The sequence below is a fragment of the Haliotis asinina genome, chromosome 10 (assembly GCF_037392515.1).
Source record: "Haliotis asinina isolate JCU_RB_2024 chromosome 10, JCU_Hal_asi_v2, whole genome shotgun sequence".
Taxonomy (NCBI): domain Eukaryota; kingdom Metazoa; phylum Mollusca; class Gastropoda; order Lepetellida; family Haliotidae; genus Haliotis; species Haliotis asinina.
This window is the reverse complement of record NC_090289.1, coordinates 55261227-55289052: the sequence shown is the minus strand read 5'-3', so window position 1 is coordinate 55289052 and position 27826 is coordinate 55261227. Positions and strand designations below refer to the sequence as shown.

Sequence of the window (27826 nt, the reverse complement as noted above, 5' to 3'; positions counted from 1 at the left end):
AGCGGGTGAAGGGGGAAGAATCCCTGAGTAGGGAGAGCCGTAACGTTGCAGTGTATCGAGTCTAACGTCGGTCCAGACGCACACCCAAGCGTAATTGTACCAGCTTGAGGGGTCATCTGACATAATACTGGGGTGAACGCTGTGTTCTCAATACTAATCTCCATGTGAGGAAAGGTTAGTATCAATTTATTTCAAAGCATGATTAAAATTTTATGTTACAGTTATTACGTGCAATCAGATAACAGTTTGTACACATTGTATTTAGACGTCGGTTGAGAATTTAATGGTTCGTGGATGAAAATGATAGATCGTCTTTGCCCACACACGCAATTCTTATGCAGCCTCTCTAAAGCACAAGAGTATAACGTTTTCTCTGGAAAGGGTATTGCTGTTTTTGCTCAGACCTAACACATTCATGGGCCTGTAACACAATTGTATTCCAACCGGATGTATTTAGACCAATAGTAGAAATATTAGTCTCACGCATCTCAAGTGGCGAGTGGTTACATTAGAACATACCCGGATATATGTCACCATAATGCAGAGCTGTGTAACTGACATACCATATGACGGTACAGTGAAGATAATGTAGAGACGAGAAGTCATTTTGTAATGACGTTACAATAGATGGTGACGTTAAAGCCAAACACAGTTGACACATTGTGTAGTATTGTAAATGTAAATAGTAAAATCTAAAACAAAACACAGTTGACACATTGTGTGGAATTGTAAAATATTTATTATAGATGGCAATCTAAAACAAAACACAGTTGGCACACTGTGTAGTAGTGTGAATGTAGATGGTAATTTAAAGCAAAAGACAGTCGATACATTGTGAATAAAGGAGAAAGTACTTTATATTTTATTTATTTCACTTGCACTATATTATGAAAATATGTGTTGTATGTTGGATCTCTTCAGTAGGGGCGTACAGTTGCTTATTTGTGACCCTCCTATTACTGGGGATACGTGAAGACTGCTTACACGAGAACTTCCTATTATTTTGCGCGATATATGAAAACTGTTGGCATGTGAACCAGCTATTAGTAAGGACATGAGGAAAATGCTTACATGTGAATTTCCTATATTTCCTATATAATGGATTGGGTACAAGTTATTATAACTCAGTGAAACTCTATCCTACTTAGTGTTTACATACAAAAGTGAAACAAACTATTATTTATGTAAAGGGATAAAAAGATCAAAAGGAGAATAAGACGTTCAGTAGTACAAAGGATAGACGAATGAATTATTACTTCATACTAACAGGGGACATTTGAAAACTGCTTACACGTGAACCACCTATTAATAAGGACGTATAAAAGGCTTACATTTGAACCTCCTGTTAATAAGGATATGTACAATACTGTTTACACGTGAAACTCTTGTTAATAGGGACATGTAAAATACTGCTTACTTGTGCATCTCCTATAAATAGAGAAATGTGAAAAAATGCTTATACACGGACCTCCTATTTGTAGGGACATGTGAAAAGCTGCTCACACGTGAACCTCCTATTAATAGGGACATACCCAAACTGCTGTCACGTGAACCACATATTAAAAGGGATATATAAAAGTACTTACTTGTGAACCTTCTATTAATGAGGACATTTAAAATACTGCTTACATGTCAACCTACTATTCATAGGGACATATGAAAACTTCTTACATGTGAACCACCTATTAATAGCGACATGTAAAAAACTCCTTGCCTATGAACGTCCTTTTAATAGGGACATGTAAAAAATGCTTACTCGTGGACCCCCTATCAATAGGGGCATGAGGAAACTGCTTACACGTGACCCCCTATCATGAGAAACTCCTTAAACACGAGCCTCCTATTAATTAGGAGACACGTGTTAACTGTTGATATGTGAATACCCTACCAGTAGGAACAGAAATGTAACGTAAGTGTTACGTTACAGCAAATGACAGTATGTACACCCTGCATAGTTTTGATGTCGTTTCTCAAAGTAGGCTATGAAACAGAAAATGTGTAGCAGGTCACGTCTGCATCGTTTACCCGAAAAGAAAGTCGGTAAGTGCTTACACGCCTTTCCCTATTACGTTTATTGTTATGAGCCAAGTGTAGTGAATGTTATAACCGGTAAAGGAACTTTATTAGCCGTGCCTACAAGAACTGGCCTGTCTATTGCCAGAGGTATATATCAGCTACATCAGAGCAACAGGCTACAGTGGATGTAAGGAAAGGAAACAAGGAAACTAGATGTGCACATTTCCCGAATACGTTACAACTGAGATTATTAATGAGTAGAAATGTACAAAACACACAGAAATTCTTCTATAATCAAGGAAAAGGTGAAAGAAGCTAATCATTTGACGATTACCAGGCGGGTAAATATGGCATTATTCTGTACTTTATCAGCACGACCGGTCCTCAGATCTAATATTTAGCGTAATGGCGCCAGTCGCTTTCAGTTTACTTTGCAATCGGTAACGAATGGCGCCTAATTGCACGTAAATATCTAATAAAGTGGGTTTATTAACCATGATGAAATTTAATCTCTTTATGAACGATAATCCATGTCGTCAGTAGCAGAAGTCCACTGTAGCTCACTCGGTAACACCGTCTGAAAATAGAAAAGAAATTCTGTGTAATCCGAGCAACAAGTCGGAGTAAATCTGTTATCAAACGCACTGGGACTTATCGGTCATTTCCCAACAATTAAAGTCCTTTTCAAGACCAATTTGTTAAGCTGTGGGTAATTACAATCCACCCGTTGGCAACGCTTTGCAATTATTTCTCCGTTTGCCTATCAGTGAGATAAGATCTTATTAAAGTCGTGCTCTTAAACCATGATTAATATCCACTGTGCAATGTCAGTGTTTTTCCTTCTGTTCAGTCTGCTCGACACGTCTTGATAAGCCGTCCACATCCTCAGGTGTGCGAGTTGATCAAACGTCCCCACTCTTACCTGTTGTCTTGAAGCCAAGACCACGCTTAAGTCTTCACTGCTGCAATCGCATGCCAACGCCGTATGGAGTCTGTTACCGGCAATGAATCAGAGAAAAACGAAACTGTTAAATGTGTTAACAACGTTCGGAATAGCAAACCTCACATGAATACATGACCCATCTCACGTTACAAATAGAGAAAAGAAATGCCAAATCAGTAATTGATGTAACAGGCATGATCATACATATAATCTGTTTCTGTCTGCCAGAAGTGCACTAGATATAAAAGTCAATATTCACATCAATTTATGCCTTGTGGAGATGGACTCATTTCCTGACTGATGCCATGTCATCCAACATCATTCTGTGACCAAAAGCTTGTACAATATTACTCACTCCTTTGAGTACGCCGCTCTCATAAGCTGATTCCTTGCGTCTCGTATAAACTGATGACGTCAGACACGTGGATACATTCTCCCTGAATGAGCGCTGACTTATTAATGGAGAGTGTTTGCAGTTAGTGCCCTACGGGCCCGTTATTTGAAAAAATGCTGTCTCCGGACACTTGTGCGAAATGGTAGTTTATTAAGAGAGCAAAACAGTGGTCAAGTGGAGCAAACTGCTCTTTTGTGGAATATGAACCCTGCTTGACATCCAGCTCTGGCCTTCTGTCAGACTGTCAGTGTTTTCAAGCATCTGACAAAATAAATTATCTAAATTCCTAATAGGTGTCGCTAGGCGAACAACACGTGCTCTTTGTAAATGAGAATTTGTGACAAACACTTAAAGATGTTATAGCGCCATAATAGGGATGTCCCTAGCTTTTTATTGCCAGTATAACCAATTTCTCCAACTGATACGCTGGAATCACGGAGACCGACCGGAGTTTGTCAGTGTCAATTAAACCAAGAATAGCCAATAAAGGGAACAGCTATCTTTATAAATGTTTTAGTAAAGGCAATATCATCCGGCCTTCGGTGCATTTATCAAATTAGTTTAAAAGCCCATATGCGCTTAGTGGTTAATATTTGTAGGAAACACTGCTTAATGCTGTTACACTGAGAACATGATCTGACTGCGTTACTCGGCAGGGCGGGATTGACCATCAGGTCGTGTTATCGGAAACTAACATTGTCTGATGACGTACTCTGGCCAGCTAATGTCATATTTTGTTTCTCAGGAAGGAAAATGGAGGAAGATGAAAATTCTCGAGTCGTCATTGATATGCATTTGAGCTAATTGTGCTACGAAGATAAGACTTACCCTGTATGGTGTCGGGTGACAGATAAAGTGTTTAACCCACTGGCGATAGTAATGTGGGTTATGTACGAGGGCCTGTGTATAATCGTCATGGACATGCTGCCGTAGATGTTTAAGACTCAGGTGAAATACCCTTCCCTAAACTCTGTATCCTGTTTAAGTATCTGCATTTAGCTCACGTTTCTCGCATACATTGGTGAATGAGTATGGCTTCACGCCGCTTTTAGCAATATTCAAGCAAATCACAGCTGGGGAGCGCAAGAAAGGACGTTATACATTGTAGGAATCGAACCTGGACCTTCGGTGTGACGAGCGAACGCTTTACCCATTATACTACCTCACCGACCCTCGCATATACGTTCAGTATTTCTTGCAAAATCCAAAGCTGGATATGCCTCACAAACTGTGTAGCTAAAAACTATGATTGTTAATTGCAAACCGTGTCTGTCTTAATATTCCGTATCAATGGATCCAGTGGATGACACCTTTTCCCTGTCAGTCTGGGTTAGCCTCTTCAGCTATGAGTACACATTTAATGACCGCCTAAAAACTTTGCATGTTTAACAGAAACACCGTCTATCTATATGCCTGTCTTCCTACACCCATCAGATCGGACCACTCCCCAATGTAATCGTTCTTAACGGCCTACGCGCTACTATATCCGTGCTGCCAGTCTACCCGCTACTGTACTTGATACTGTACCATTATTGTCAGCCTACCTGTTACTGTTCCTCGATTGTTAGACTACCCGTTACTGTTCCTGCATTCTCACCCTACCCATTGATGTACTAGTATTGTCAACCTACCCGCTATAGGTCCTGCGGGGGTTCTCCTGACACCTCTGACAATTTAAGTATCCCTTGAAAGGGTGAACTGAAGCAATCTGATGAGTAGTACAGTGCATTGCTTTATCGAACTGTCGTAATGTGTGGTAAGAAGGCATTGCAGTGTTTGGGTGAACTGTAGTAATGAGTGATGGAAAAGTATTTTAGTATTTGCGTGAACCGCACTAGTGTGTGTCAGGAAGATATTGGAGAGTGGGGGTGAACTGTAGCAATGTGTGATAGGAAGGTATTGCAGTGCTTTTTTGCGAACTCTAGTACATGTAATTTGTGATGGAGAAGGTATAAAAGTGTGTAGGTGTACTACACTAATAAATATTGGGAAGATATTGCAGTATGTGGGCGAACTGTAGTAATGCGTGACGTTAAGACATTTGAAGTGTAGGGGTGTGATGTAATGTGTGATGGGAAAGTATTGCGACGTTTGGGAGAACTGTAGTAATGTATGATGGGGCCTTACTGCAGTTTGTGGGCAAACTTTAGTAATGTGTGATGGAAAAGGCATTGCCGTGTGGACTTGAACTGCAGTAATGTGTGATACGAAGGCACTGCAGTGTTTGGGTGAAATGCAGTAATCTGTGACAAGAAAAGACAATCGTTTATTTTATTTTAGGCCACTGGCCCTTTACAAGAGCGTTACATACAGGGTTGTGATACATGTTGTAGGGAGTGAGTGAGTGAGTGAGTTTAGTTTTACTTCGCACTTAGCAATATTCCAGCTATATGGCGACGGTCTGTAAATAATCGAGTCTGGACCAGACAATCCAGTGATCAACAACATGAGCATCGATCTGCTCAATGGGGAACCGATGACATGTGTCAACCAAGTCAGCTAGTCTGACCACCCGATCCCGTTAGTCGCCTCTTACGACAAGCATAGTCACCTTTTATGGCAAGCATGGGTTGCTGAAGGCCTATTCTACCCCGGGACCTTCACGGGTACATGTCGTAGGGATATACATTACGACATGATTAATTGGAAGTGCCCGTTACGACGAATAAATGAATATTTAACTGAGAGAGCTAGGTTACAAAGGGTGGATTCATTATTAGTGGCTAGTATACTAGTAGAAGACATCAGTGATGGTTTCGATAGATAATATTCTGGGATATACTTGTAACGTAAATCTTAAGTCGAGGGTGAAATGTACTTCATCTTCAACTGAAGAATTGCATAAAGGACAAGATCTTTCAGATTTTTGGAGACTATTGCAGTGTGACTGAACTGTGAGTTATGAGAAGGTGTTCTAGTGTGTTTGTGAACTGTAGTAACGTGTGATAAGTAGGCGATGGCATGTGTGGATGAACTGTAGTAATTTACAATAGGAATATATATCAATATGTGGGTGAACTGTAGCAATGTCTGAAATGATGGTATTGCAGACTGAGGGTGAATTCTGTTAATGTGTGATAGGATGGTATTGCACAATGTTTGGGTGAACTGTGGTAACGAGTGATAGGCAGGTATCACAGTGCGTTTCACCTGTAGTAATGTGCGATAAGAAGGCATTACAGTTTGTGCGTGAACTGTATTATTGTGTGATTGGAGTGTATTGAAGTTTGTGGGTTCACTGTGGTAATGTGTGATAAGAAGGTACTGCAGTGTTTGGGTAACAGTAGCAATGTGCTGAGGGCTGTTGCAGTGTGTTTGAATTGTAGTAATGAGTAATGGGAATGAATTGCCTTTTGCGGACGAACTGTAGTAATTTGTGATAGAAAGATATTGCAGTGTGGGGGCAAACTAGTAAAGTGTGATGGGAAGTTAATGCAGTGGTGATAATTTGTGATGGAAAAGGTATTGTGGTGTGTGGGTGAACTGTTGTAATGTGTGATAAGAAGACACCGTAGTTTCTTGGTTGAAATGTGGTATTGTATGATAAGAAGGCACTGTAGCGTGTTTGTGAAATGTAGTAATGTGTGATAAGAAAGCACTTTAGCATGTGGATGAACTGTAGTAATGTGTTCTAAGAAAGCACTTTAGCATGGGGATGAACTGTAGTAATGTGTGACGAGAAGGCACTTTAGTATGTGGATGAACTGTAGTGGTGTGTGATGAGAGGGCATTGCAGTGTGTGGGCGATCTGTAGCAGTGTTTGACAGGAAGGCTGTTTGTGTTTGAACTGTAGTCCTGAGTGGTGAGTAGTACATTGTGTTGTGAACTGTAGTAATGTTTGATAGTTGTTCGATGGTACTGAAATTTCATATAGTCATCACAGTTGTGGTTTGCACCTTAAATTTACAGTATTTCGACAGTTGATGATCAGACGGGAACTTAAAAGGACTGTGAACACATTTGGTTGATTAGTTGATGCTGTTTGTATTGATTTACCGTAAACACGTATATCAGAGAGGAGATAGCTTGTTTAATATGAATATTGTAGCGAACAATGAAAATACAGGTCTATAAATGGCAAGAATAGCATGGTCAGTAAAGAACATTCTTTTGAACCTAACCTCATTAATGACAAAATTATCTTTGCACCGTACCTTCTGCATTAGCAGGACAACCCCGGAGTTAGTAACACTCAGCATGAGCAACAACGTATACAGGCCTGTGTATGTTTAACGGAAACATATGCTAAATTGTTCAAGTAATGAAGAAAACAGGGTCCCATTCCGGATGAACAGTAGCTTATGTCTTCTTTGAAAGATAAGACAATCTATAACTTCAAAGGAATTCTGTCAACCTAATTCAAAAGGTTAGACGAGCATAATTTCTTCGTCGGTCAACAATCAAAGCTCCAGGTAGTGGGGATTTTACGAGCACATCGATCAGTTTTAACAATCTGTTCTAACGCATGGGCACATGACTGTAACGTGTGTGTGTGTGTGTGTGTGTGTGTGTGTGGTGTTGAGATGAGACACTGTCACAAGTGCAAGATGATAAGCGTTGTCCATGTAGTTGACTTACAATGCGTTACATTCCATCATATTAACAACGTTATCTTGGGTAGACAACTCGACTTTCAATAATGTAGGTTGTATGTACAACTCCACCAACGGTTCTGTACTTGGCTAGGTCTACTACGATCGCTTTATGAACACCAGGAGAGAATGGGCGAAGCGCATGTAAGTGTCTCTTAAGCGTCTCAACGGATGTTCAGCCATTCGATGCCATGTTGGGATTGTTTCGTTTCACGTATTAGTAAGTAGGTAAATATACACGCACATACACACGTAAATCGTTTTCGCAGTTTCCTTGATATCTATTCTGTGGAAAATATCCGTAAAACGTAAGATGTGTGGGAGCATGCAAAGATTAAAGTATGTTGAGGGTTTTTTTAGGTTGTGTGTCTCCTTAAATCACTGGAAAGTGTTAAACAAAGAGAGTCATGTGCTAAGCTACCCCCGAGCTAGGATACTCTTAACATAGTCTGTCATATACATAACAAATATACCCAGTGCAAGACTACTCTGTGTGTAGCAAATTTAGATTATCAAAAATTTTGAATGTGACGAAAGTATCTGCCGTTATTTGCATTATGCTTTATTAAGATTATTTCAGAAACAATTTGTTCAGTAAAATATGTTTCTTTCAGAGACTAGGTGTTGGCCATCTCTGCACGGTTTCGCCGTTTTGTCACTGGAGCAAAGGCCCCGTTTGGAGCTACGACACATTTGGATCGAGGACATGGATCGAGCGTCGTAATATCGGAATACATCAAATCTCGAGGAAACCAATACACCACATTTGAAAAACAGGAACTCGATTTTGGTCAGTAATATTGTATACCACTTTCCGCATACCGTTTCATTAACTGAGCAATATGTAATAAGTTCCTGTGGACAAACCCGTCATCCCAGATAGAGCATATATTACATCTGACCACTTCCTAAATGTCATTGTGTAATCACAGCTCTCGGCCGGGGAGCCGTGCCGTTTGATACTTATCAGAGGGGTACTCAAAGCTACTAGTTGTCCTGTTTCATTTTTGTGGAAGTCGGGGTGGCTGAGCGGGTTAGGTGCCTGACTCTGAGAGTGTGCGTTCGAATCACTGATGGGACTCCACTCCAAATTTAAGGTACTAGAACTTGTACTTTACCAAGACAGTGTAATCCTACATATAACGCAGGATAGAACCGTTATTGTTAACAAATGGAAATGTTATACTTATAACCTAGGTGAAACTTTCGCAGTTGTCTCTTCGTTGGTTAAGGAATAAAACAAATTCATACAGGTGGTGATTTCGTTAATTTAACATTGATCTCACTGGATGATATATTATAAATTAGGTACTAACGTATGAAGGTAGTTCATGAGCTCGCTTCTTTTCTTTAGTGAAGTAGAATAACGAAGTAATTAACTATATAACGGGATTATTTATTGTCGTAGACAGTTGTCTGCTAAAGCAATAACAAAGGAAAATAGGCCCTATCATGCACTCCTAATTTCTATTCCGGAGATCTGTGAAAATGATAAACCGTTTGGTTTCAGTTTTCTGTCGATGGCGATGCAAATTTATCGCTGGAATATACGGGAGCCCAGTCAACTTTACAGCACCTTTTTGCGCATGCGTCATCGAAGCCTTTGACATATCCGGTGATGTCACGTGTATTTGTTGTTGTTTAGGACTGCTGCACTTTGGACTGTTTAATGTGTACATTCACACCTGTAGTTTGGTAACATGGAGTTCGCACTGAAGATCACAGAGAGATCGAGGAGACTGTTGTATCTCAGCACGCCGAATGAGACATCTTATGAGACGGTGGCAGAAGTGCCCGAATATGTGACAGAGGTAGGTAGGCTGGTCGAGTTAGACACGGACTGTGACATGATGTGATGACATGCTATATTGTCAGCTGACCATGACTTTACTGACACGGTATTGTTATTTGGAAGTCCTTTTGGAAGACTGCTAGCATAGCATATCAAGATGCTATCTAGTACTGCTATTTTGAGAAATGCCCAGTTGCGTTCGTGAAATTACTAGTATTACTGGTATTGCTGAAATTAATACGTCCTGGGTCCAACAAGCCTACACTGATATCCATACACATATAAAGAAAGAGTTTATATGTGTATGGATATCAGCGTATGCTTGTTGGACCCAGGACGTATTATTTTCAGCAATACAAGCCCCTGTAATTTGTACTAATTAACGTGTGTCACAGTGACGTTGCTCGTTCCCACCGCAACTTCAGCTTCAGAACTTCAGCCACTTTATTGTATCAGTCGGAATTTTACAATGAATTAATGAATTATACTAAGAATTAAAAACAAGAATTATCAGTAAATGAATGAAAGAAATAGAGAGAAAAAAGTACATATGTGAATGAATGAAAGAATAAATGATACGCTACGGCCATTCCTTCCAAAACATGTTTAAGAATGCAAGAAAAGTATTTCAAAAGTTACACATGTTAACATCAGCTGTCCTATTTAAAAAATCTACTTTGAGACATTTTTTGTTTACATTAATAATTAATTCAGATATTTTACTGCATGTGGGGAATGGCATGGACATTGACAAAATGGTAACTGACACTGTCACACACCACTCAAAAACAGAAAGTTTAAAATTATCACAAAGCATTACAAACACCTTGCAAGTTTTGTCATATAATAAGATCAACAAAAAATATTAAGATTAACAACAAAGAAAGAAGTTACAAAACTAAAACCCTCAAGCATCACCAGCATCAATGGCAGATCAGATTAGATCGTCATGTTTTTCACACACATCACATACACCCAAACAATTTTTCTAAAACCATAAAACTATCACTATTACTTGCAAACACCTTTCACCCTATGGTATATTCCCCTCATAAAAATTAAAGGTGTATGTGAAAGTGTATGAAACACTTAAACAATGCAGTATAGTATTTCCATGGCTGATCATATCAAATCAGCGATATGTCACATTTTTCACACACCTCAAATACACCCTAATATGATTTTTTAGATGATAAAACTTGCAAACACATTTCACCTAATAGTATATTCCCCTCATAAGAATGAAAGGTGTATGTGAAAAATGTTTTTGAAGCAATAACTAAGAACAACGCATAAGCGAACTAATGAATTACCTTTCAATGGCTGATGAGATCAAATCACTGATTTTTCACACACCTCAAATACACGATAACATATATTTTTTAGCTGATGAAACTATCACTATTACTTGCAAACACATTTCACCTGATAGTATATTCCCCTCATAGGAATTATAAGTGTATGTGAAAAATGTTTTTGAAGCAATGACTAGGAACACTCAGACAACGTTGTGTAGTAATTCAATGGCGGATCAGAACAGATCGGCGATATGTCATATTTTTCACACACATCAAATACACCGTAACCATTTTTTAGTAGTATAGAGAATGATAGTCCGAAAACACTTTTCAAAAACCCCTCTAAAAAGCCTCATTTACTAAATGAGGCTTTGGTGGGACTATTAGCTCTTGCTATTATTGCCCCTACTACAAAGCCACGCCATCACGTTTACCGTGACTTGGCAGGCGGTAACACTGTGTCGTACGGTACGATCAATAATTCTTCTCTTACAAAACCCCTACCAGGCCCATCCTTCAAGTAGTACAAGTTAGGTTCGCCGGCTTTCATATCCACTTTATCTATGTTGTAAGTTTTGACTGACCATATAGGATCGGTGGCTCGCTTACGGCTATGTTATGTTTATATCAATGAAACAGTTTAATGTGAACCGCCTACGATCTCTTTGGTGTTCATAATAAAGGCTTGCTGGGCTTTTTGTATTCCCTGTGCTATGTACTTTTTTTTCTCATCCTCGCTGAGAGCAGACTTACGAGACTTGGATCGAATATCTTGTTTCATTCCGTTATATTTTTTGAGTTCAGAGAGGATTGAACTAAACTCCTCTTCGGAGATCTTACTGTCAGAGAGTGCCGTGGAAATTCGCTCACACACTGTGTTCAGCTTTGCTTCGGCCAGAACCCTGATCTCGTCGTGTTTCAATGCCTTACGATTAAGTCTGCGTGATACTAACTTAAGCGCCAACCCTACCAACCCTGTCACCCCAGCCGTTATTTCAATACCTAGCACTATAGGTGCAGCCACGATGGTGGTTAACAATCCAACGCCTGCCGCCCCTAGTCCCATACTGGTTGCCATAAGGGTAGTGTCAGCCCCATCCACGATATTGAAAGCTCTATTATATTTTTTACATAGTGCTTTCCGCGTGTCACGGTCTTGTTCTAGTTGACGTTTTACATCACATAACTGCCTCAAGCGGAACCCATCTACGGTTTCTAACGTCTTAGCTACTTCCTCTACGACTGGGTACAGACCCATCCTATAATATATATTTTGAAAGATATTTTAATTGGGGTTCAGTTAAAAATCTATCAATGTATTTGAAGCCTATAAGTTCTAGACTACTAGTCAGGGTAATAGGTGAGAGGCTAATAAAATATCCTATTCTAATAAAAACCCCACTGGGGTTTATTAAGTGGTTTATAGGACCCGTGGTATCCTGTTGTATAACAATACGACAATATTGGTCTCTGTAAGACCAGCGTATTGACACCCCGGGTAAAATTTGGTGTACTATTGGGGGGTCTTCATCGAATGAATCCGTAAAGAAGACTTCTATGATGAGTGTGAAAGGGGGGGTTATTATTTCAGGATTACTAAATGTTAATTTATTTTCGAAGTAAGTTGATAACCCTTTTTTGTCGTAACCATCAGATTGTCTGTGTGATAATCCCCTCTCCGGAATGAAATCCCCGGCCCAGATACCGTTGTTCCTAATCTTAGTGACCCAATTATTTTCGTCTATTGTGATATAAGGTGAGGTGGGTGTTAAGTTGATCAGCCATTTAGGTTTTTTAAAATCTGGTAACGGCACCGGTCTGTACACGTTGTCTTTGAAGTGCAGGATGTATAATTCATCTTCCTCACCAGGCTGATCGAACCCCTCTGTATCTCCCAGGTCGTTAAGTGTAGTATTGGGATGATGACTGGTCATTATTATACTATTATGATATAATTTCCAACTGGTTTTCTGATAATAATTCAGGGGTTAACTTAATACCCATGAAGTGTATGTTGTCAGGCAGGAAGATATTGATTAGTGATATCTTGTTTTCTACGATCACGTTGACCCCCTGCAGACTGGTCTTGGAGTCGACACCCACCCGCACGTAAACGTTGCAAACTTGATACTGGTGTCGTTTCACCCACCCGAGTTTGATCCCCTTCACGATCTCGACATCATTCACCGATGGTTCCCCTAGGTAGACTTTGATGAATAGTGTTGAGTTTGCCGGTAGACTCTCTAGTATCTTGACCACGCCTTCGAATTCAGACACCAACTGCAATTTCACGTTTTGTATGGCTGGTTTACTCGATAGCATGTGGGCTGCTATAGTGTTGACTGGGCTGACGACTATGCTACGTCTCTGAGTTGGGACGTAAGCCACGAGCAGGGTTCCATTGTTTACGACTTTGTTTAGGTGGTTGTCTTTGTTATCCGTGAACACGTAAGGGGAGACGAGTCTAATATTGAGAAACCATTTGTTATCAGGTAACAACACCCACTTGTCATCTTCGGTGAAGACGAGCATATATGGTTTGTTTTTGATGACGGTAGTGCTCTCAACATCGTCTAAGTCGAACAGTTTACCTCCGAATGATGGGTATATTCTCCAGTTGTCATCACCGGTGTTGACGAGGGCGTACTTAGTGTTGGCTGTTGCTCCTGTGGTATCTATCATATCACTTAGGGCTCCACCGGAGGGGATTTCAACGCGTTTGTAAATGTTGTTTTTCAGTTGCAAGGCATACGATTTACCATCTACTCCGGGAGCGTCGAAACCGCGTGTGTCTCCGAGGTCGGAGATCCCGATATTGACGCATTTTTTCACTCCGGGCCCTTGTGCGCTGGTCATGTTACGTGAAGCGTTAAGCTGAGGTATCCTATATTTACAGGATTATGATTTATATCTAACACCGATATTGTCAGCTCAGGTATGTTACCCTGGGTTAATCTCTTATACTGCCGTGGTGAAAATGACTCGGTTCTACCGTCGTTGAATTTCTCAGTTTTCACCGGCACTGCTCTCAGTATAGTGGAAGGGTGGCCTCCTTGAATGTTATACGTTGTGCTCACCTGACTGAGATGAATGTATAGCTCTCGGTACGGTACTAGTTCGGGTAACTTCGTGCCTGTGACGGTTGTTGTTGGTTTTATCTCGTCAGGAGACATACCGAGTATCCTCGCTAATGGTCGGCCGAGCCTCAAGGAGGTTCTTCCGTTGTTGATTAACACCACTGTGCCGTTTGAGTCGTTCATCTTGAGTTCGGCTCCAAGGGGTTTGAAGACCTCGTCGTTTAGCGAGCACACGCTGTAGTAGCCGTCAGTTATTTGACTGCGAGTTCCACTGACGAACAGCTTATTGTTGCTGATATTAATATTAGTCCATTGCGGTAGGTAGGTGATATCGCAGAGTGCGACTTCGAGTTGACCTGACGTGTTATCGATCGCGTGCGTCAGCTGAACGGCCTCACCGCTAGTTATTCCTGGAAGTGTTATGTACATATTATAATATATAAATTATATAATATAATATGGATTTAGCACACTTGAAAATCGTGGTGAATGCAGATGGTACGGGGTTTAAAACAACCTTTATTGATATCTTTGAAAAGTATGTCGTGTCCGTTAATAACGCGCAGGCGGTGGTAAACTGGAATCAAAACCCAATGCAGTTTTGGCAGAACCAACTCAACTTTGCTGTGTGGTGTGTGACAACAGGGTCGGGTGTGAAACCAGACTATGGTATAGACGAACTGAGTAAGGCGGTTATTTTGTTTCATATTTATTATCAAACGAGACGAATATTGAAGGAAATAAGTGCTCCTCTTCCCCAAGATAAAGCGTGGAGTATGACGAATAACCCCTATGATAGACGCGCTTATGAACGTATTTGTGGGGAGTTTGAGATTCCAACGAATAAAGACTTTCGCCTTCCTGGTGTGAACCATGGTCTCGGTATAGTTCTCGTGTACTTCTACAGGTCCGGAAAATATTATGCCGGTTCTAAAGATGGTTCATACAACCCAAACCGGCATACATTTACAGGCCCCACAACGAATGAAAAGATCCATGTCAGCTGTATAAAGCAAACCAGTCCTGATGCAGCCACAGCCTGGACTAAAATGATCTCAAAAACATCGAAAGGATTCACTCGTGCTGGTACAATACGCTTGAACGATTCGATTCGAACGTACGTGTGGGCGCTGTTGGGTGCGCAGTCGATGACGCGTTCTAACATCCTCGGTAAGGGAACTGCTTACGACGCTCAGACACAATTCGTTTCCAACGTTGAGGATGCTATCAATTCTCCAGTTGATCTCCCGAGGGCCATCGACCGTTACCAAAACGTGTTAGAATACGCCAGATCGAAAGTCAATTACGTGTTCGGCGTGGGGTTGTACATGGCTCCGAGTGATATGCAACTGAGAATAAAAAAAGTGGTGGGTTATAACAACAAAATAGTTATAGCCACGGCGGACCAAAAATTGGGTATCAACCCCGATATTAACACCCCACATATCCCACACATCCCACCACGTGAAAAGGGTATAGTGGCGCCACCTCCGGAGCCTAAAATTCATGTGGAGGTACCCCCTGGGGGTGTGGGGGTTTCCACCACCTATCAACAGCATATTGATAATAAAACAGCCTTAGTGATTGGTGGGGTAACTTTGGGACTTATTTGGTTAAAGATTTCTTAGCCGCTACGTACACCAGACCCGCCACGGCGACGATGGCTGCCCACAGGTTTTGACTGAGCCACATGGCAGTTTTAGACAGAGCGCTCAACAACCACGAGACGATGCTACCCAGTATGCCGGGAAGGGCTTCGGCGGCTTTACCAGCCAGTTTAGCTAGGCCTTCCCCGAGTTTTTTGATCCAGTCTTTAACACCACCACCACCGCCTGGAGTTCCACCGCCGCCGGCAGGCCCCACAGGGGTTCCTCCCACCAGTGACACCACCAGGGTTGATATGATTAAACCCAATGCAGTCAGAATGCTGGCGATGGTGATCCCTTGCTCCCGGAATAATATCCGAATCCTGTTGGCTAAAGTTGTATCTTCGTTCAGTATTCTATCGATTGTTTCCCGAATGCGACTGATCTGGGATCGAAGATGTTCACGATTCGAGGAAGCGGCTTCCAATCGTGTACGTCTCTCGTCTTCTAAATCGCGTAGTCGTTCATTGATACGATTCTTCATATCATCGTCGTCAGTTTCGGTGAGTTTGGTTTTTTCCCTAGCGATGTGCTCGTCGATTTCGTTCAGTTTCCCCATGTTGTTCACGAGTTCTCCACGCACGCGTTTCACGGCTTCGTCTAAGCCGTACAGTTCCCTTACCGGAAAGTCAAACCCCGGTAACGGTTTGTCCCAGTAGGTGCTCAACAGTTTTTCTATGCTGTCCGAGGCTTCTGTAGCACGCTCTGGCGTCATTTCATCTATAGTGGTGAGGTGGGATCTGGTAGCTTGCAGATCTTCTTTAACGGTCTTAGGTATTGCACCACCGTAATCAGGCATGTTTAGATGTTCAATGATAAATTTAGCACCACCATTGCGGCTGGCTAGAGTTGACAAGGCCAGTGGTTTTTTAGTGATCTTGTTAAAGAGGTCAACCCCTGGGGCAGACTTAAGACGTAGAACACCCTTTGTATCAACAAAAAAATTCTTATGGTATATACCATTTGGTTCAACGTAGTTTTTATCACTTTTTAAACTTTCGTAATAATCATTTACCGTTGTTTCTAAAAGTTGTTGGCTCAATGGCAAACTAGTAAATGAGGTCTCCTGCTCATCAGATGCCTGGGCACTAGCGCCCCGCATATCATCCATAGGTATGTCTTCATCCATTAGTATTTAAATATATTTTATTTATATATAACAATGTACGGTAGAAAATTAGATCCTTTCAGAAAATTGAGAGAGCCATTAGGTGCCAGAGCCGTGCGACAGTCGGTGACCATCACCAATAATCCCAGTAAGATAGACCAGAACCAAACTCTGCTGGTTAGATTTCCAAACCTTGGTGAGAATGACCTCATTGTACCAGGCACTGTTCGACTGGCGTTCAATATCACGTTGACCTCCGACAACGACAAACGCGAGCTAGTGCGGAACGTGGGGCGAGCTATCATCAAGAAAACGACCGTCAAGATCAGCGGTAACGAGGTGCTGAGCATCGACGACAGCGACGTGTTTCACTGCTACAAGGATCTCTGGAAAAGCGAGAGAGAACGAGTCAATGATGTGTACCAGGGTATCAGCAAATCAACCCGGGCGCGCATAGGATACGTCTTCACGGCAGACCAGCAAGACAAGCTATCGGACGGTGAAAAGGCTATCGCTCTAGCATACGGGAATCGATTCTGCGTGCCGCTCGACTTCGAGTTGCTCACGGGACACGCGCCGTTTTACCAGGCCGCACTGGGTGATAGGCTAGAATACGAGCTCACGTTTAACGACTATAGCAAAGTAGTGCGTACGCCGAACGGTGATGAGGCCAGTTATGCCATAGACAACATCTCTCTGGAGTTCGACATGGTCACTAGCCCGGAGCTGGCCAGGCAGGTTCGAAGCCAGTACTCTGGGAAGATGGCTATCCTATACGATCGCGTACTGAGGCATAGATCAGTCGTGCGAGACAAGAGCGACACTGTGTGGAATATCAACCTGAACGTGCCGGCGCGATCGATGAAAGGTATCCTGGTCGTCCCCGTGGAGGATTACGATCCATTCCGGAGGGACAGCGAGAAGTTTTTCAACCCCGAGATTGAAAAGGTGGAAGTTACCATCGAGGGCGTGCCCAACCAGCTGTTCAGTCATGGTATGAGACCACACCAGCAGTGGGATGAGATAAAAAAGCTACCAGTGGGGGACTACATAACAAAGGACCTGGACCTAGGCTCCGTGCAGATCGGTGAATACCTGACCACCAAGTACGCCTTATGGTTGGACATGCGATCCACGGATGATGATAAACTGCACGGTAGCGGGCGCCGTATAGATAACGGCAGCGAAGGGATAACCATCCAGATTACTAAGAAGGCTCAAACCGCTGGTAAGTTGAAATTATATCTGTACGTAATTATGGACGCGCAACTTAATATAGACAATGGGAGATTCGTGCAAGCCATCTACTAGTGGGGGAGACCCCCTGGGGTTACCCACTGACCCACACTGCGCTATCATATGCGGGCAGACTGGTTGTGGGAAGACCGTTTTCGTGTTGGATATGTTGGAGGGTTACTACAAGGATGTGTTCGATAACATCGTTATCATGTGCCCTACTCTAGGCATGAATAAAACGTACGCGCGACCTTGGGTGATGACGGACCCGGACGTACACAAAATCGACCCTGGAACACGCCTGCAGGACTGGTTGAAAGCTCTTCACGAGAAATTTAAAGGGGAACCGACGCTGTTTATACTGGACGACTGCAGCGCTAATCGCGAGATAACAAAAAAGAGAGACATGCTATCGTACCTGGCCTTCTCCGGCCGGCATGCAAATCACAGCGTCTGGGTGCTAACGCAGAAGTTCAACTCGGTGTTGAAAGACCTCAGGGAGCAGACGCGATGGGTGGCCTTATTTCACTGCAAGGACAGGGATTCGTTCGAGGAGTGTTTGAGAGAGAACGATGTGATGAGTAAATTAGAACGGGAACGGGTGAAGAAACAGCTCGCTGAAACTAAACACGCTAAGCTCGTTCTAAAGACCAACCAACCAGTAGCATATATAGTATACTAAAGCTAAGCAAAAGCTAAGCAAAGCTAAGCAAAGCTAAGCAAATGCTAAGCATAGCTATGATATTTGAAGTATTTGTCGTGTGCAACTTAACTTTCATTTCTCTGTGTTTTGTCTGCATCGGGTATTATATAGTTAAAACTAAATCTTATTTGTTATATTATAAGATGGAGTGTGAGGAATTGCTCGAACAATTGTCTGTGGAGGGTTCCCCAACTGGGGATTCCCCCAAGCGAGAGAAACTGGTGGCGTTGGCTGTTGGCGGCAAAGCCAAACATTACTTTGGAGACTACACTCCGGATAAAATTCACAAAATGTCAGCCGAAGAAATCGATAAGCTGTACGCTAGATACGAGTCCCGGCTCGGAGCAGAAATGACAAAGACAATAGGATCGGCTATGACCCAGATATACACCGGTATTGTATCACAATTCCTTCCCATTCCACCAGAGCGCCGACTTTACCTGTGGGAGGACCTAGATAAAGACCCTTTTATCGAACACGCCGTGAGCTCTATCAGCTGCGGGCTGTACCACAAATATGGTATGTTGTTGGCTCCAGTGACGGCGGCGATTATCACGGCAAAACATTGCCAATTTGAGAGAAAGAATAATAATAATAGTATAGATGGATGCTGCACAGGAAACCCCAGTGGATTCACAGGAACCAGTGACGGTGGAGACCCCAGTGGTGGTACCCCCAACAGTAACCAGGCAGAAGAATCCTAAGAGAGTAGCTGCCGGTAAAAAACGGTGGTGTAACCAACATAAAGTGACCAACCCAACCCGACTGTTGTTGGCTGTAGGCGTAACTGCTGCCTTGGCTATCTCGTGGTTATACGTGGGGGTACCCTCCCACAGTGAGCCACAACCCAACAGTGAGGTAACCCCCAAGCCGCCGGCAGGCCCCACTATTGATCCGCATATCATGTTATAATTTTAATATTTTATATCATATACATAATGTCTGAGGGGAAAACGTTCGTCAACGACGCATACCACGCCACAGTGGTAGCTAGTTTAGCAGTAGGGTACGCTCGGTTAACTAAAATGGTGCTTAAACAACCAACTATCAAGCTAGATTTCAACCTGCAGGATATGGGTATGCTTATAATGAACCTTGGTATGGCGATGGCCACAAAAGACATCCTAGTAAAACAAGGGATCATACCTGATAATATAATGAAATAAATATAAGGATGGCCACGATAGCTATGATGGTCGGTGGGGCGTTAGTGAATGCCCTGGCATTTTCCGGGAGTAATTACCTCTTCTCGAAACTACGAGATGATCACGCGGCTGAAATACAGGAAGAAAGGAAGCGACACGATCTCGCTACTGAGAAATTACAAAGAGCACAGGCCGAGTACGCTAAAAAACGCCTCCAGAGGATCGATTTTATTAACGAACAACTCCAGCGTGAAAACCATGCCGTTCAAACATTCAACGATGTTGATGAAGCAATGAAAGAATACTATCTACTAACTGGTAAACAATTGGAACCGCTCAATAAACCCACACTCGCTCAGTACTACACACCATCCAAGGGACAAATGAATCGTGAACTGGGCTTCATAGTGTTGGGTATAGCAGCTACTGCGTTGGTTGCGAAGCAATTAAACTAAAATACCTATATAAGTAAACATGAGACCCGCTCCATACCGATGTGAATATATACTTATGGGGAAGACCGAGGCCTGTGGTAGGAAATGCAGGAATCAGGGGTTCTGTTGTTTCCATATGGGAAGTCCTAACTACACGTGTTCTGTGTGTGGTATCGGGGTTAAAGGACACTACTGTTTATGTAAAGCTCACGGAGCGAACGTAGTCAGACATCAACTCATATACGAGAATAAAAAAGGCTACATAAAAGAACGTAGGCGACTGCTCAAGATAGACTCCAATTAGAGATTATACACACCTACGTATAGCTATGTCTGTGGAAAACATATTCAAATATGAACTGGCCTTATGGGACAGCTTCAGATTTAAGATAATAGTGGACGTGGTATGGATTAAAGAGGGTGTTAAGTATACTCACCCCTTCGAATGGGAGCGGGATATCGCGTCTCAATACCATATAGAACGTTTTTCGAGTATAAGTGAATACAAGGAATACTATACCCAAGGCGAGTACTGGATTGAAACAGCCACACTATATATTTTACCAGGTACGTGGGACGATTTGACAGAATGTCTAGAATTGTACCCGGCCACCAGAAAATATTTTTTAAGAGTTACCTCCCCTTTACTGCCGACCAATTAGACATTGATTCTCTTAGGTGTAAACACTATGGCTACTGTGCGCGAGCTCAAGCGGGCCGCAAAGCAGAGAGGTGTTATCGGGTATTCTAGAATGCGGAAGCCAGCATTGTTGAGATTACTAGGTTTAGAAGTCCCTCCTACGGTAAAACAGTTAAAAGCTCAAGCGAAACAGCTTGGATACACGGGTTATTCAAAACTGGGGAAAGCCGGGTTAACCACATTGTTATCACATGCCCCAGTAGCACGTCCAACTGTAAAACAACTGAAAGCCGAGGCACACGATTTGGGTTTAGGCGGGTATTCTCGTATGAGAAAACCACAGCTTTTAGAATTATTACGACAGAATAGAGCTATTGACCTACAGTTCGTGCGCACTGAGCACGCCGTAGGCAATTATTTGAGAGGTTGGCGCATGCACATTGATAGAAACATAGACATTATAGATATCAAGCCTCTGATAGCTGATAAGGTCAACCAGGAACTAAATAACCTAGGAAGTATCAAGTTTCAGATCACAGTGAAAATGTCGCTCGATAAGCAGGTTGGGAGTACCACTGAGTATGTTCAACCTTACTTCCGAGGTAAACAAGAGGTCGTCACACATGCAGAGACCATTGACACATCAATCGATAATAGTTTTCAGCAGATACGAGAATACCTAGAACGCTACACACACATGGGGTCCGGGTGGGCTGTAGATAAAATCGATAATGTCTATCTAGATATAGCTAAATACGTGCCGTTCAGAGGTGGGTCATACCTAGCCTTGCCTCCCTACTATAAGAACAAACAAGCCATAGTAAACGTTAAGAATAGAGGAAACGATTGCTTGAGGTTATCTATCAGGTCAGCCTTATTTCCAGCTGCCACTAATCCGAACAGGCCTTCTAATTATCCACAGGACGATGGGCTCAACTGGGATGGTATAGATGAACCCACCCCAATATCCCAGATCACTAAAGTAGAAAAACAGAATAATCTGGCTATAAATGTCTTTGGACACGAAGGTAATACAACAATAATACACAGGGTCAGCCCGGTGAAGGATTGTCAAGTTATTAATTTATTCATGATTCAAAAAGGTGAAACGTATCACTACACGTGGATAAAACATCTCAGCCGGTTGTTGCACGACCAGTCGAAACACGTTGGGGAAAAACACTTTTGTGTACGATGCCTACACTGTTTCAGTCGGGCTGATTTATTAGAATCCCACCTGGAGGATTGCCAAGGTGTTGGGCAGACGGCCATACGAGTCGACATGCCTAAGGAAGGTGAAAATATCCTAAAATTCGACAATCACAAGAATCAAATGTCTGTGCCTTATATCATATACGCCGACTTCGAAGCCTTAATTGTAGGGGAATCATCCACTAGTGGGAGTTTCACACACAAAACACAAGAGCATAAAGCCTGTTCGTTTGGATACATTGTCGTCCGTTGTGACGGGGAAACGAAAGCTCCGGTAGTGTATAGGGGTCCTGACGCGGCTGAAAGGTTTCTAAAGTGCTTGCAGGAGGAAGAAAAAATTATTAGGAATGCATTGTATAAAATCGCTCCAATGCGTATGACCAGAGCCGACAAGATAGCTCACACCAGTAGCACTAACTGTCATGTGTGCGACTCGCCACTTAACGGTGATTCGGTGAGAGATCACTGCCACATAACTGGTAAGTATAGAGGCGCCGCTCACAACGCGTGCAACCTCAAGCTTAAAATCAATCCTAAGACAATAAACATTCCCGTTGTCTTTCACAACTTGAGAGGATACGACTCTCACTTGATCATGCAGGCCATCGCGAAAATCGATGGTAATATAACGTGCATCCCCAACAACATGGAGAGATACATCTCCTTCAGCTTAAACGGACTTAGGTTCATTGACTCGTTTCAATTCCTCCTGTCGTCACTCGACAGTCTGGTCAAGGCCAACAATACCTTCCCTATCACCGATCGATACACAGACGCCGAGACTAGACACCTGCTCATGAGGAAGGGCGTATACCCATATGAGTACATGGATAGTTGGGCTAAGTTCACAGAGACCAGACTACCTCCTATCGACTGCTTTTATAGCAAGCTGAATGAGGCGTCCGTCTCACGAGACGATTACTCGCACGCGATTAACGTATGGAATAAACTGGGTTGTAAGAACCTTGGCGATTATCACGATCTGTACTTGAGGACAGATGTACTGCTGTTAGCCGACGTGTTCGAGACGTTTCGGCAAACATGTTTCAAGCAGTATAAACTCGACCCCGCATGGTATTACACCAGCCCAGGTCTGTCGTGGGACGCCTTGCTTAAAAAGACAGGAGTTAATTTAGAATTGCTTACAGATTACGACATGCACCTATTCATTGAGAAAGGCTTGCGAGGTGGGATTTCCATGGCATCCAAACGATACGCTAAAGCAAATAATCAATACGTGAAAGGTTACGATCCTAACAAACCAACCAATCACATTCTCTACCTCGACGCAAATAACCTGTACGGCTGGGCCATGAGCCAGTATCTACCTACAGGAGGATTCGAATGGGTACCAAACGTTGATGTTATGAGCATTGCATCAGATTCTAACAAAGGGTATATCCTCGAAGTTGACTTAGAGTATCCCAAGGAATTACACACATCGCACAACAGCTATCCCCTTGCGCCCGAACGTATGAAGGTTAACACAGACTGGATGTCTGAGTACCAACATAACTTGTCAGGTGGTCGTGTGGCGGACGTTGAGAAACTCGTGCCTAACTTAATGAATAAGACCAAGTACATAGTTCACTATCGCAACCTACAGCTGTACCTATCATTGGGTATGAGGCTGACCAAAATACACAGGGTGCTCATGTTCGACCAGAGCCCATGGATGGAGCCCTACATCAGAATGAACACAGACCTACGAAAAAAAGCCACCAGTGATTTTGAGAAAAATCTCTACAAGCTCATGAACAACTCGGTGTTTGGTAAGACTATGGAAAACCTGAGGAAACGCGTAACCGTGAAACTGGTTAGATCTAGTGAGGAAGACAAGCTCAGGAAATTGATAGCCAGTCCGGCATTCAACCGTAATAAAATATTCACAGACGACCTAGTTGCCATACACATGAAGAAAAGTCACATAAAATTCAACCGACCTGTTTACGTTGGGATGAGTATCCTCGATTTATCCAAACACCTGATGTACGACTTTTACTACAACGAGCTCAAGAAACAGTACGGCGACAGGTGCGAAGTGTTGTACACTGACACTGATTCCCTGCTGATGGAGATTCGAACCGAGGATGTGTACGAGGACATGAAAAAACACATCGATTTATACGACACCAGCGACTATCCTAAGACCCATACTATACACAGCACGGTAAATAAAAAGGTCCTAGGTAAGATGAAGGACGAGTGTGCTGGCACACCAATAGCTGAGTACATAGGTTTGAGACCTAAGATGTATTCCATATTGAAAGCCGACAATAGTGAGATCCGAAAAGCTAAAGGGGTTAAGAAGTATGTGGTGAAACAACACATCAAACACGCCAGATTCAAGGAGGCCCTGTTCAAAACCCGTACCTTTAGGCATAAGATGAACACGCTTAGAAGTGATGGACATAAGATATACGGACTGACTATAAACAAGACGTCCCTATCGCCTATGGACACGAAACGTTGGATAGCTATTGATGGTATAAACACATACGCGTATGGACATGAAAAAATTTGAGGCTATTTATTACAGCCCGCGTGGATATTGGAAAGGAGCTAGCGCAGTAGATAAGCTAGCTAAAATGGCGCGAGTATCACCAGAGAAAGCCAAAGCGTGGCTTGAAAAACAAGCCCTGTGGCAGATCTATTTGCCGGCGCCACGCTACGTACCTAGAAGGAGTTTCGGAATTAACATACCTAATAGCATTCACCAGGCAGACCTACTGTTCCTACCTCATGATAAGAGGTACAAGTATACCTTAACCGTAGTGGACGTAGCCAGTCGTTACAAGGAAGCCGAACCCTTGACCACGAAAGATTCGGCCAAAGTAGCCAAAGGATTAGAACGTATATACAAACGCAGCCCGCTGACTTGGCCAACAGAGCTGCAAGTTGATCCCGGACGGGAGTTCATGGGTGCCGTTTCACAACTGCTAGCCAAACACGATACAAAGGTCAGACGTGGCACGGCCGGAGCCCATCGCAGCCAAGCTATAGTTGAGAGATTTAATAGGACTTTGGCTGAGCGCTTGTTCGGTCATCAATATGCTAGGGAAATGACAACCACTGGAAAACGATCGACCGAATGGGTAGCGAGGTTACCCGAGGTGGTGTCGGCAATCAACCATGAAGTAACCCGGCTCACTGGTAAGAAACCGGCAGACGCTATCAAACTAAAATCAATAGTTGCAGAGTCGGCCGCTCCATTGCGTGGGAAGGAGAAACAGATACCGGATAGGGCCCTAGTGAGGTATCTATACCAGCCGGGGGAACACGAGGGCGATAGCCGTAAGCGAGCCACCGATCCTATATGGTCGGTCAAAACTTACAACATAGATAAAGTGGATATGAAAGCCGACGAACCTAACTTGTACTACTTGAGGGGTGGGCCTGGTAGGGGGTTTGTAAGAGAAGAATTATTGATCGTACCGTACGGCACAGTGTTACCGCCTGCCAAGTCACGGTAAACGTGATGGCGTGGCTTTGTAGTAGGGGCAATAATAGCAAGAGCTAATGGTCCCACCAAAGCCTCATTTAGTAAATGAGGCTTTTTAGAGGGGTTTTTGAAAAGTGTTTTCGGACTATCATTCTCTATACTACTTTTTTTTAAGTCATAAAACTATAGCTAGTACTTGAAAATACCTTCAAACTAAAGCTATGTTACCCTTCTAAAAGTTAAAGAAATGTGTGAAAGAAGTTTGTTCTTATTTAGTCTGTCTCCGTGGTGAATCGAGAATGGAAGCCAGTAAGCTATAACATACCAACTTGAAACTTAACTACACATCTACTGTCCCAATACTGACACTATTAACAATTATTTGACTTAAACTGAAGTGACAAAATAGGTAACTTATCTTCTACGTATAGGTTTTCAGTTGTTACAACACTCAGCTGTTGAAAATAAACCAGACTCAATCTTAAATACTAAGCTGCCGCCATATTGTCTACACTGGTCGCGTGATGAGGCGAGACATACATTCAACGGCTTTTCAAGGAGTTTCTTCTCCCTCTCTATATAGGCTCCCTGGTTAAACATTGTTTGTACTGGTAATCTAGAATGGATGATTAGCGAAAGTCTTTGATGAAATTGATAGTAATTTGCCACAAAAAACAAACTACCAATCTAGAGAAAAGAACTGACATGATTTCATTTAAATGTATTTGACATTTGTTTAGCAAAGATGTATTTTTGAATGTCATTGTTTCATCACCCAGGACAGTCCCTGAAAAAACACAGTATTAACTGCAAGGCTTCAGATACTTTTCAACATTAAGAGGACGTTCGCCTTATTTTTGCAATATAAGAGTACAGGGAAATGTACTGAATGGAATTTAATGGCTTGTAGGCAATCCCATGTTTCATTTCATATATGTACCACAACATTGCTTAGTAACCCTTGTGTAAACAGGTTAAAAAAACTCAATAAAGCAATACCTTTAAAGCAGAACGTCACAAATACTTTGTGGATTGGGACCCAGCACTTTAACACTGACTTATCACCATAATTGCTAACAACAACAAACACATGGGTTCAAAAATCCCATCTTCCGACACCAGGGACAAGTCAGTTTTCATTTTGGGCAATTGCATAATGGTATCATACTTATCTGTGGACAACTAGGTGATTTCCACTTATGGTTTCAAACTGCAAATAAACTTGGATTTTATTTATCTGCTCATAATGTAGCTATTACGTTTAGTAATTTAGAGCTATCGTTCTTTGAAATTTAGCACTCTTTGATAATTAGTCCAGTAAACATTAACATCAAACATTGTGTCATGATATCAGGGCAAGTGGAAAAGTAGTAGTAATAGTGAGGACAGGTCACTTTCTTCAAGTCAAGTTGCTTTTAATAAATTTGTTGAACCCCTGACACAGGTGAACCCCTGAAAAAGTCATGGATAAAAAGTCACAATTTTGGTGAGGAAAAATGTCACAGTATATGTTTATTATATGTTTTAAGTGTTTAATTATAATCATAAATCACAGGTTTAATAACAGAATCAATTATGAATCACAGTCACTAATCACAGAATCAATCATGAATCACAGTCACTAATCACAGTTCACCACAGAGAATCAAGGTTCTTCCTTACGTTAGTTTGAGAAGGAAACAGAAATATATACACTTCATTTAAATACTCCTCCAGTAATAGCAAGCAAGTTTAGTTTTACAGCACACTCAGTAAAATTCTAGCTACATGGCAGTCCACCGGTAATAAACTATGAAGATTAACAGTAAGTACACAACCTCATGGTTTTCACAGTAGACAACTCTCATTACTTGATTAACAGAGGGACTGATTAGCATGATTAGAGACTTCTTCCACTCCTTGTTTCACACCCCAGTTACTCCATTAATTATATTGTCATGTCAGCAACAGAAGCTGTTGTAACAAGTGATGCCTTTTACACTTGTATGTAGAATATCACCAGCATTCGTATAACTGTAGTGTTACTTTGTAACTGTGACCTTTTATCCGTGATATTTTTCCTGTGACTTTCTTTCCTACATTTGATTCACAGTATTGGTGCACTAGCTGTCCTTGAATACATTGTTAACCCAGTCTCATCTCCTATCT

General features: G+C 42.2%; 1 protein-coding gene across 1 annotated transcript in view; it reads left to right on the top strand.

Annotated features, from left to right (window-relative positions):
• Window positions 1–9455: 9455 nt before the first annotated feature.
• The window catches only part of LOC137298027 (alkylglycerol monooxygenase-like), a 36327-nt gene continuing 17956 nt past the window's right edge, over window positions 9456–27826 (top strand). The window contains exon 1 of the mRNA XM_067830062.1: window positions 9456–9756. Within this exon, the coding sequence (XP_067686163.1) occupies window positions 9646–9756 (111 nt within the window). The 5' untranslated portion in view covers window positions 9456–9645. The remainder of the gene's footprint in view (window positions 9757–27826) is intronic.